At 55.6% G+C, this 11121-nt stretch overlaps 1 protein-coding gene across 2 annotated transcripts in view; it reads left to right on the plus strand.

Moving 5' to 3' along the window:
• Window positions 1-10838, plus strand: part of PODXL (podocalyxin like) — a 44991-nt gene extending 34153 nt beyond the window's left edge. For both annotated transcript variants that reach the window (XM_036328659.1, XM_036328660.1), the window contains exons 2-8: window positions 710-1306; window positions 2732-2982; window positions 3321-3392; window positions 5260-5416; window positions 5783-5844; window positions 6340-6507; window positions 7479-10838. In XM_036328659.1, coding sequence (XP_036184552.1) covers window positions 710-1306; window positions 2732-2982; window positions 3321-3392; window positions 5260-5416; window positions 5783-5844; window positions 6340-6507; window positions 7479-7676 — 1505 coding nt within the window. In that variant the 3' untranslated portion in view covers window positions 7677-10838. The remainder of the gene's footprint in view (window positions 1-709; window positions 1307-2731; window positions 2983-3320; window positions 3393-5259; window positions 5417-5782; window positions 5845-6339; window positions 6508-7478) is intronic.
• Window positions 10839-11121: the final 283 nt, after the last annotated feature.

The following is an 11121-nucleotide window of genomic DNA, read 5'->3' on the forward strand; positions in this document are numbered from 1 at the left end:
GCTATGGATTATGTTTTATTCATCGTTGCATCCCAGGGCCCAACAGAGAACCCGTCTTCGAAGGGCTCCCTCAATAAATAATTTGTTAGACAAACAAGTAGAGGACCTTCATTCCCTGATCCCCTGACAAGGTTAAGCTACCGCGCTAAGGAGTCCACACACACTGCACTGTCCCTCCTTCGTGGTCTCACTGTTACTCTTCAGTAGTCATTTGTCACATTAGCTTGACTGTCAGTTTCTCCCTCCAGATTGCACGGCCCTGAGAACAGGCATGTCTCTCTCCTGCTTAGAACAGGGCCTTTCAACAAGCAGGAGTCTGTTGGGTCTCCTCAGGGTCATGAGCCTGGGAGCTGGGGAAGGAGGCCCAGTGACCCCGCGGCCTGGGTCTGTGCGGGCGGATTGAAAACTTCAAGGGCCCGTGCATGGGGCCGAAGGGGAGCAGGGAGTCCACGGTGGCTCCACATGCACCGGGACTAGCTGGCCCCGCCTTTCATTCGGCAGAGTTCCCCTTGACTTTGCTTTACTCTCTGTCTCCCCGTGAGAGGCTTCTTGAACCTCAGAAAAATCTGGGCATGTCAAGGGCCAGGCTTTCAGGGAGGCAGATGGCAGAGACAGAGCAAGGCCCCTGGGTCCTGGGGAAGCTGGGGAAAAGGGCAGAGAACACTGCCAGCTAACGCCCTAACTCGTTCTGTGTTGTCTTTGTGAACAGGCACCGCGACCACAGCCACATCTACAGCCACAGGCAAGCCAAGCACGGTTCCAGCCACAGTCACACAAAGCGCAGCTGTAGCACCGGGAGATCAGGGCACATCACCCAGTGGCTCAGGGGTGGCTCCAGCCCCAGCCACGCAAAGCACAACGACAGCATCCAGTGGCGGAGATACGAAAGCAGACTCAGGCGGCACTACCACCCCTGCGGGTGGCCCAAAGCAAGGTTCAGGCCAGACTATCCCAACGGCTGCCCCAACGACGAAGCCCAAGACAGAACCCACAAGCATCCAGAATGAAATGAAAACTACAACTCAAGCTGGGGCCCCAAGTAGTGTTACTACAAACATCATGGCCACGAAGAAAGGACTTCAGGCGACCACTCAACCTGCACATGTGGTTAACACCCCAGGTCCCACTTCTGCTGGCCCTTCCTTGACCACCTCAAGCACTCGACCACCGACCCCGGGCCCTGGGGCTCAGAGTCCCCCAGGGAGCTCTCCTGAGGGGCCAAACAAAATGACGATGGCTTCCGGTAGCCCAGGCACCACACCGATGGGGGTTGCAGGCACACCTCAGGGGACACCTACCCCACCAGGTAAGTAATGCCTTTTATTTTCAAGCAAGAAGAAACTTTTATTTTTCATTTTTTTAATATTCAGCAGAGGATATTTTTTCTTGGTTTTTAGAGAGAAAGGAAGGGGAGGGAGGGAGTGAGGCAGAGAAAGAGAGAGAGAGAAGGCCATCGACGAGAGAGAGAGAGAGAGAGAGAGACATAGATCAGTTGTCTCCTGTATGCACCCCAGTTGGGGATCGAACCTGCAACCTTTTGGTGTATGGAATGATGCTCCAACCTACTGAACCACCCAGCCAGGGCAAGAGACTTACATACTCAGAACCTATGCAGTTGCTCAGCTGGAAGACGGAGATCCATGCTCAGGGTTAAACATTGTTAAAGACATGCCACCTTCACTCAGCCCGGTGTGTTCTGAGTGTCGATGCTGTGCCCTGCCCGGCTGAGCACAGACACAAGCCAACTGTCTGCTGGTGGGCGAGACTCGTGGGTGGCAGTGGCGAGGTATTAGAAGTCCTCCAGAGCAGCCTTTCTCCAGTGTGTTTGACGGCAGTCTATAAGGAATACATGTTGGTTTTACACCGCGATGCAGGGCACACACATGTAAAATGCATGTAACGCACACATAACTGATACAAGTTTTCACTAATCAGGGCTTATCCTTATCCACATCATGTAGTAACACATCCTGATACAAGTTTTCACTAATCAGGGCTTATCCACACCCTGATACTTCCTAGTTCATTCCATTTCCTCTTTCTTTCTCAGTGCTGGTCTTAACCCAGTAAATTGATTTCGGAACTCACTGATGGGTCATGAGCCTCCAGGTCATGACATGCCAGAGGTATTGCATCAGAACTTCTGAGTGCAAGCCTCAGGATCTGCATTTTCAAGCTTCTCCCAGGTAGCCAGGCGCTTACCGAGGTGCATACTGCCAGGCCAGGAGAGGGTGGTCGAATCCTGCTGTAAGAGCAAGGGTCTGCATCCGGTGCGTCTGGATTCAAATCCTGGCTCGGCCACTTGTTAGCATAGGACATTAGGCCAACCTCCGAGCTGGTAGTCATGGTACCTGCCTCCTGGGGTTGTTGTGAGGATCCACTAAGAAAGTACCTTTGAGGCACTCAGGACAGTCCCTCCAGGAAGTCAGCGCCTCGGTGCGTGTTGGCTGTTGCTGCTGATGTCACTGTCATTGTTGTCACTCCTTTCCTCTAGTTCTCACGCGGGCTCCTCCAGTCCAGCCCACCCTGCCCCAGGTTGCAGGAATTGCCCTCTGCCTTTTCTTCCTCCTGGTTTGCTCACTCCCGCTTGCAGCCCAGGTGGGCTGGGGGTGGGGTGGAGGTGGGGGGATAAGACCAAAGGACCCGAGGAAACTAATAACAAGAAAGGCCGGTCTTTTCTCTTAAAGGTACCACTCATCTTTTCTCACAACCTTTGTTTTCCCAATTACAGCTCCATTGGCTACCTCACAAGGAAAACAAACCATCTCCAGCAATGTGCCAGCCATCACGGGGACCCTTTCCTCCGTCGCTGGGCCCTCTACTGGGGCCTCTACGTCTGAGCCCCTGCAGCAGGCAGCAGCTTCATCAGGACCCGCGGCCACGCCTCCTGGGGGACCCACAGGCTCCAGCACTCCGCTGGCTCCCACTGCCCCCCAAGACTCCAGCATCCCTTCTTCCCCCTCAGCGCCTGGGAATGACAGGGTAAGTCCGGCAGGGATGGGCCGCAGAGAGCCCAGACCCGGGTGGGGAGAAGGGGCTCTCTCCGAGAAGAGCATTTCTCTTCTTCCCTTCAGCCCCGGGCCCCGGGCTAGGGCAGCAGGAGCAGCCATCCAATGGCCCTGCTCCCTCCTGGCTTTGCTAGGCGCTGGCTTAGATGGGCGGGACACACCCACACCCGGCTCTGACACTCTGGCCCAGCCACGCTCCCGCTCCCGGTGCCAGGAACTCCTTGGTCTCACCCACCCAGGGGGAGGGGGGAGGAGTCAAAGACGAGGTCCTGTCTGCCTCAGTCTGAACCTTAATCCAGTGGCTTCTTACAGGTAAAATGTGAGCCTCCGGAAAGGCTGAATGAGAAGATGCTCATCCTGAACCTCACGAAAACCAGCCTCTGTGTGAGTGCCTCGCTAACCTGCGCCCCCCCCCCCCCCCCGATTCTCACCCCCAAGTCAGCTCAGCAGCAGCAGGGTTAAGAGAGGTGGGAACGAAGTTCCTTCGGAAAAGTGGGGCTGAAACGTGTTCGCTTTCCTGGCCTTGTTTTGTCCTATTAGGAAGTAGCCCCATCCCGTCTTATAGAGGGAGGAAGTGGGGTTCAGGTGCTGCAACCCCCAGGGCTGCGGCAGGGCCAGGAGCGCCAGGCGTCCTGTCCTGGGCTTTCATTGTGCAACTGTTCACATGCTCTGAGCATCGGGAAACCCCGGTCCCAGTTCTTGTTTGCCTCTAGCTTGGGTAACGGTTAGTCTCTCTCTGTGGGCTTCGAGGCCTCGAGTCAAAATGAGAAGCTTGGTCTGCTAACTCGCCCTGTTCTTACCTGTCGTCTGGTTTTCTGTTTCCTGGTCCATGGCCTCACGAAAACCAGAGAGAATCTCCCTTTAACCTGAGGAGGCAGAGCTCCTGAGCATCAGAGAGCCATGGCCAAGTCGTTCTCCCACGCGGAGTGGTGCGTGCGTGCACGGGAGGGGGTGGCATGAAGGCCAGAGTGTAGCCTTGTGTGCCCTCGGGCCGCCAGTCTCTCCAAGGGTTTTACTCAGCACGGACCAGAAAGTGGCCCAGCCCTGCGAGTGCAGGTGATGGGTGGCTCACTGCTGCCCTCTCCTGGTCAGCGCTGGTTTTTGCGAACACCCCTGGGAACTAGAACAGAACACGGTTTCTAAAGAACAGAGAACTTGGGTTCGCGGCACTTTAATGCCGCCTGTACTTTCTGCAGTTGTTTCCTTTTGGGCGCCCACTTTGCTGGCGTTTTCCAAGCGAACGTTACAAAAGCATACATTCAGACGAGAGTTTGGAAAGGGGAGCAGTGTTCCCCTGAGGTTGGGCGTACGGGACCAGGCAGGAGTCTGTCTCCTTGTTGGCAGGCTGTCACTGGGTGTGAGGAGCACTTTCCCCCGTTGCTGTGAAAGGCAGGTGGAAAGCCTGGATCCTTACCTGGTGTCAGGCTGGGGAATTAGTAAGCCTAGGAAATTCCAGTCGAAACCCTGTTGGTTTGGGGGTTCCTGAGGTCAGCCAAACCAAGAGTCCTTTCTTCATCTCGGTCCCTTATTCCAAAACCAGGTCAGAGAAACGCCAGCTCGGTGCCTCTAGATGGCATGACAGGACTGGGCAAAAGCTGCCACACTTTGCTTCTTCACCCGCTGCCCTAAGGCGTGTCAGCCGGGCTCTCCCTAGGAATGTCTCCCTAGGAGTGTCTCCCTAGGAATATAGAAAGCCCCCTTCCGAGATGTCCCCTTCTGCATCTTCAAGATACTCCCCGGTTCCCTGTTCAGTGACGGCCCCGCCTTCCATGCTGTCAGCCTGCTGATGGCTTCAGAGGGTCTTATTCCAGGGAAGAGGCACATGTTTCAATTCTGGGGTAGATAACCCTGAACCTCAGGAGAGCTATGGCTTCCTCTGCTGAGGTCTGTGAACTGGGCGTCAAGGCTGGAGAGAAGCTCAGAGAGAACTGGGCTTTCCCACGGGGGGAGGAGGAGTGGCTGTACCTCCTCTAGCCCCTTCTCGGGAGAGAGATGATGAGGGGCATTAGGGTGAAAGGCCTTTTCCACATGGACAAGATAAACAGGGTGGGGGACTGGCGGCGGAGAGGTGCACGGGGCGTGGAGGGCAGGGTCTGTCCTGCAGAACAGCACAGATCTCTTAACTCCTGGCCGGCCTGGGAATGGCCCCAGTTGAAGCTGGAGAGGGAAACAGGTTTGTGCTTCCGAAGGGCAGCCCCACACCTGGGCTGCTGTAGGCTCCCTGAGGACTCACCTGTGGTCTCCCACTCAGGCGGGGCACCCCGGCGGCTCTCTGGATGACAAGCTGATTACACTTCTGTGCCGAGCAGCAAAGGCCAGCTTCAACCCAAGTCAAGATCAGTGCCATATACGCGTGGTGCCTGCTCTAGAAATCCAGGCCGTGGCCATCAAAGAAATCACCATCCAGAGTGAGCTGGGGGCAAAGGGGGGCTGAGCCCTTTGTGGGTGGGGATGGGGCAGGAGGGGTGACAGCTCAGGAGCCCTGGAGATGGGTCAGCGCGGTGCTCCCTCCGTTCCCTAAGAATCGTCAAGCCGGCCCCCTCCCGGGCCGCCCCAGAGACCCCCTCCCGGGCCGCCCCAGAGACCCCCTCCCAGGCCGCCCCAGAGGCCCCCTCCCGGGCCGCCCCAGAGACCCCCTCCCGGGCCGCCCCAGAGACCCCCTCCCAGGCCGCTCAGGGGGTGGGGATACAGCATGTCCTCCTGGTGGGGCCCCGTCTGTCCCTCACCGGATCACTGAGCCAGACCACTGAGGCGGCATCTCTCCCTCCCCACAGCCAAACTCCTGCCCAAGGACCTCTATGAGCCGCTGAAAGAAAAATGGGATGACCTGAAGGAGGTAAGTGGCTCCTCCCACGTGCTAGGACCGAGGGCTCAGGGGCCCCCGTTACTTTGCTCCACGGCGTCTCTCTCATTGTAGAGGCACCTGTAGTTTGCCAGCATCTAGGGCAGCGATGGCGAGCCTTCTGAGCTCGGCGTGTCAGCATTTTGAAAAACCCTAGCTTAACTCTGGTGCCCTGTCACATATAGAAATTTTTTTGATATTTGCAACCAGAGTAAAGCAAAGACTTATATTTTTGATATTTATTTTATATATTTAAATGCCATTTAACAAAGAAAAATCAACCCAAAAAAACGAGTTTGCGTGTCACCTGTGACACGCGTGTCATAGCTTCGCCATCACTGATCTAGAAGACAGGAGGACGAGAGAGGGGACAGCAGGGCGGTGCCCTAGGCCCCACCCGGAGCGGACGACCTCCTGAATGAGTGGGAATTCAGAGAGAGGAGGCCTGGGACCTGTTCTCTGCCACACACCTTCCTCTCTCCTGGCCAGGTGGGAGTCAGTGACTTGCAGCTGGGGGGCCAAGGACCCCCGGAAGAGACGGAGGACCGCTTCAGCATGCCCCTCATCATCACCATCGTCTGCATGGCCTCCTTCCTGCTCCTCGTGGCAGCCCTGTACGGCTGCTGCCACCAGCGCCTCTCTCAGAGGAAGGACCAGGTGAGCACCCCGCCCCTTGCCAGGGACTCTCACCCCACCGTTCCCGTAGCAGAGGCCAGTGAGTGGGCCGGGGACCCTGGCAGACACCAGCCCTTCCAGGAAATGGACACTTTCCTGGACAGTTGAAGCGGCAGCCTGGTGGGAGGGAGAACGTGGGCTTTGGAGTCAGAAAGCCTTGGTTTAGCCCCGGCTCTGTCGCTCTTGTCTGCGTGACCTCGAGCAAGTCATGTAGTCTCAGCACCAGGTTCCTCATCTGCACAGCGGGGAGAAGACCCACCGTGCGGAGCCGCTCTGAGGGGTCACTGAAGTCAGGGGGCGTAGCACGCCTTTCGAGCCAGTTCTTCCACTCCGCTTCCACCCGGACTCCGTTCTCAGCCCTGGCTGCGCACTGGGCGAGCTTTAAAACGACCCCCAAGCCCAGCTTCCCACACGGCATTTGAGACAGAATCTCTGGATCAGCTGACGCCACTGTGCGCGCAGGGTGAATCTCAGGTCAGATGGAATAAGCCCTGGCTCCAGGCGGCCACTGTCTGCGGCAGAGGTGGCTGTACGCTCTGCTGGGCCCATTGTGCTCCGCCCAGAGAGGTCCTCAGCCCCCGTCTGAATAAAGGGAGTTCCTCCCAGTGCAGTGCGGTGCGGTGAGGCAGGCGCCTGGAGAGTAAGGTTTGTGGGGAGGGGACGGAGGAGGGACTTGGAGGACTTTGGAGAACGAAGCCCATTTCCACTCACACAAGTCACCGGGGCGAAGGTGAGGTGAGCTGGGAACTTGAGGAAGCCCTTGTCCCGCCAGCCCTGAGGCAGGCCAGTCGTCAGGGTGGCTTCCAAGAGCACTTACTGCTCACACTAGCCAAATGGGGGTTCCTGGATTATAGGGGACCAGCATTTTGAAAAACCCTAACTTAACTGTGTTACGTTAAGGGTAATAGCCCCCACAGATTGCCTTTCTTCTTCACTCCTCTTCCCCACTCTAGCAACGACTCACAGAGGAGCTGCAGACGGTGGAGAATGGTTACCATGACAACCCAACATTGGAAGTGATGGAGACCTCATCAGAGATGCAGGAGAAAAAGGTGGTCAACCTGAATGGGGAGCTGGGGGACAGCTGGATCGTCCCCCTGGACAACCTGATCAAGGATGACCTGGACGAGGAGGAGGACACACACCTCTAATCAGGCCTGCTGGCGCCGCCGACAGGGCACAGAGCTCCAGACTGAACCACCTCAAGTGCCAACTGGACAGGGGAGGAGAGTCCTCCCGACGTGAGGGAAAGACGGGGGTGGGGGGCGAGCAGACTCAAAGGGACCCGCCCTCCAGTCCCCACAGGGCCTTAATATTTCCCTTTTCAAGCTGAACAAATCACATTCTGTCTAGATTCCTCTTGTAAAATAACCCACTAGTGCCTGAGCTCAGTGCTGCTGGAAGATGAGGAAGAGAAATAAAAGAAAGAGCCATATGAGGGACCTTAGGGATCATCTGGTAGAATCCCTTCGTTTCGCAGACGAGATGACCGAGGCCTACGGAGGGTAAGGTCAAGGTCACACAGCCACTTGGTGACAGAGTCAGGATGAAAACAGACTCCGTCAGCCCAGTGCTCATCCCCACCTTGCCACGTGCTGGGATCACCGTCGTCCTCCCTCCAGAGCTGCCCTGGGCAGGGGTGAGGCTGCAGCCTACGGATGGGGCAGAAGGGAGAGCGGGGCCAGGCCCTGTCTCAGTGGGATCTGATTACTTGAAAGTCGGGGTCCCCAGTGCAGCGTCCTACCCCAGCCTCGTCTGTCAGTGTTCCCATCCCCGTTGCTCCTCCCCCTCCCTTCACTCAGTTTTTATCCCCACTCTGCCTTGGTGCCCTGGGACTCACAAGTCATTCATGACCTTGAACCCCTTGCTCTGAATTCTGGTTTCTTAGCCTTTGCTTAGCAGGTTGGGACATAACCCACCCAGGACTCCCAGTGTGAACGAGGTCTGCTAAGGGGTCTGTCTACAGTGAGCAGCAGGGGAAGCCCTTCCTCCCGGGGTGGCTCCACTGTGTTCCTTTGGCCTCCCGTGTCCACCGGGAACTTCGATCTACAGCAGCGACTGAAGGCAAAGTGTTCGTAGTTTGTTGTTTACTGCTCATCAGATGGGGTGAGACCCAAGCTAGGGACCCCCTTCCCCCGAGATCCAGTGTGAATGAGCAGTTTCAGGAAGGACCTCCCGGGTCCCCAGCCAGCGGAGAGGTGTCCTCAAGAGACAGTCGGGTGAAACAGCCAGGAGGATGGGCTTACTCTCTCTGTCATAGGAAACTCAGGGACTTTGCAAGTTGCTGAGCGTTTTGTTATTTTGATGTGTCCGTTGGTTTGATTTTCAGTCCAGCCCTCTACTGCCCAAGGCCAAAGCTCAATTTATAGGGAGGCTCTCGGGCAGGTAATCTCACCGATTGGGAGTCTCCTGAGCCCCAGGGAATGTGCGGTGTGCGTTTTAAGGCGCGCACGGGGCAGCCTGGGGGACCGGGCGTCTGTCTCTTCCCAGTGGCCTTGCTGTTCTGCCTAGGAACCGTGTCCTAGGGGGCTGCCCAGTTGTCCTGAGTTTCTGGCGGCATCTCAGGGAAACTAAATATTTCTCAGTGGAGGGATGTTGGGGGAGCTCAGCAGTTAGGGCCATGGAGACAGCGCCTGAGGACTGGGCAGAGTGAGGCTTAATCTGACTTTCCGAGAAGAGAGAATCCTGTGTGGAGTTTTGAACGTTGCCCAAGGTTTCTTGTTCCTGGGTCTCAATTCCCTGGAACCAGCCAGGAAGATGGGCAGCACTGCTCAGGAGAATGAGAAAAAGCCAGGACTCCAGAACCTAGAGGCAGGCCCTGCCATGGCTCTGATGAAGTCGGCTCTCTGCTTTGGGCTAGGTTCTTTGTTTTAAAGGGTTAGAGCTGAGGGGGAAGCTCTATGTCCTTCCCTGGCTGCCCGATTCCTTCGTCATAGCCTTTAGCCCATTGGCCTTGGGGTTCAAGTTGGGGCCCCAATGGCTTTCCCAAGAGCTAGAGAGATTCGAGGCCAACAAGGATCCCAAATCATCTGCCCTGATCCTCTAGTGTGTGGAGTTGGCAGGAGGGAGAACGATGCCGGTTTGGGGAAAAGAGGAAATCTTGTTATGCTGGGAAGAGACGTTTGCTTCCTTTCTGCCCCGTGTTTGGTTCTTCCTAACTGGTGGGTCTGTCGTGGCCACTGTGGGAGGGGCCAGGATTCTCCTCCTTTGCCGATTCTGGGTCGTGTTTCCCCAGCTCGGCCTTCAGAGACAGCAAATATGTCTGAAAATTGGCCCAAGCCGCTCCCCCAAGCCTGGCTGGGTAGGGGGTGGGGAGCGATGATGCTTAGCAAAGCTTGGTCCGGAGGAATGACTGGTTCTGCCCAAGAAGCTGAGAAGCTTTGGGCTGGTCCAGAGGCTCCTTTGTTTGGTGCATCCAAAGTGTGTTCTCCAGCCTTTGGGGCAACTTCCGAGTCCAGTCCCTGGCCTTGGCTTGCTCTTGCCACTAGACATCTATGTCAAGGCCGCACGGCCACGCACCCGTAAAGGCCTTCCCGTCTCCTTCCTGGGTTCTAACTGCTGTGGGGAAGCCAGGTCCTGGGCTGAGGAGAGGAGCCCGCCAGGAACACAGCTGACTGTAAGCAGGTGGTACCCACAGAGAGGTTATACACCCTTTCCTGCTGTGACACACTGGCTCCCCTGAGCCGCGTAAAAGGCCAGAAGCCGTGAATCTGACGATTGGACAAACCCTGTGGGAAGTGTGCTGCCATGAAAGCGAGAGAAGCGGCAAAGCTTTGGAAGGACGAACAGAATATTCTGGAATCGTGAGAGAGAATACGGGTTTAATCTAGACAGATTTCTTTCCCCCCCCCTCTTGCCGTAAAAGCTAGCAGAAAGTTTATTTAAACTACTTTTGAGCTTTATCCTTTTGGACAATATGCTGGAGAAACTTTGAAAAACGAGTTCAAGCTGATACATCTATAGATATTTCGGTAATGTATATAAAACGGCCACGTTAACTCACCCAGCACGGCTTTAAGTGAGTATTCTCTGGAAAAACATTTGTAAGAGAGTTGGCTTTTTTCTCTGAACAGGAATGTGAACGTCTGTTTTACTAGAAATGATGTCTCTTGAATGAAAATGAAATAGAAGACAGGCTGATGACACAGTGTTTGTCTGGCATTGGGCATTTTCATTTGAAACTCGATCCTCACACTCCCCACAGAGTCCAGCCTGTACAGTGAGGGCTACCCTGGCTGGAAAGTGACACACCAGTCACAGGAAGGGGGTTGTAGAGACCTAGTCCAATCTTCTTGTTTTTTTTTTGTTTTTTTTGTTTTTTAAAAAATATATTTTATTGATTTTTTACAGAGAGGAAGGGAGAGAGAGAGTTAGAAACATCAATGAGAGAGAAACATCGATCAGCCGCCTCCTGCACACCTCCCACTGGGGATGTGCCTGCAACCAAGGCACATGCCCTTGACCAGAATCGAACCTGGGACTCCTCAGTCCGCAGGCCGACGCTTTATCCACTGAGCCAAACCGGTTACGGCCAATCTTCTTGTTTTTATCTTAAACAGAAAACCTGGAGCCCAGAAAGATAAAGTGATGTGGCCC

Source organism: Myotis myotis, unplaced genomic scaffold (genome assembly GCF_014108235.1).
Source record: "Myotis myotis isolate mMyoMyo1 unplaced genomic scaffold, mMyoMyo1.p scaffold_m19_p_11, whole genome shotgun sequence".
Classification (NCBI taxonomy): domain Eukaryota; kingdom Metazoa; phylum Chordata; class Mammalia; order Chiroptera; family Vespertilionidae; genus Myotis; species Myotis myotis.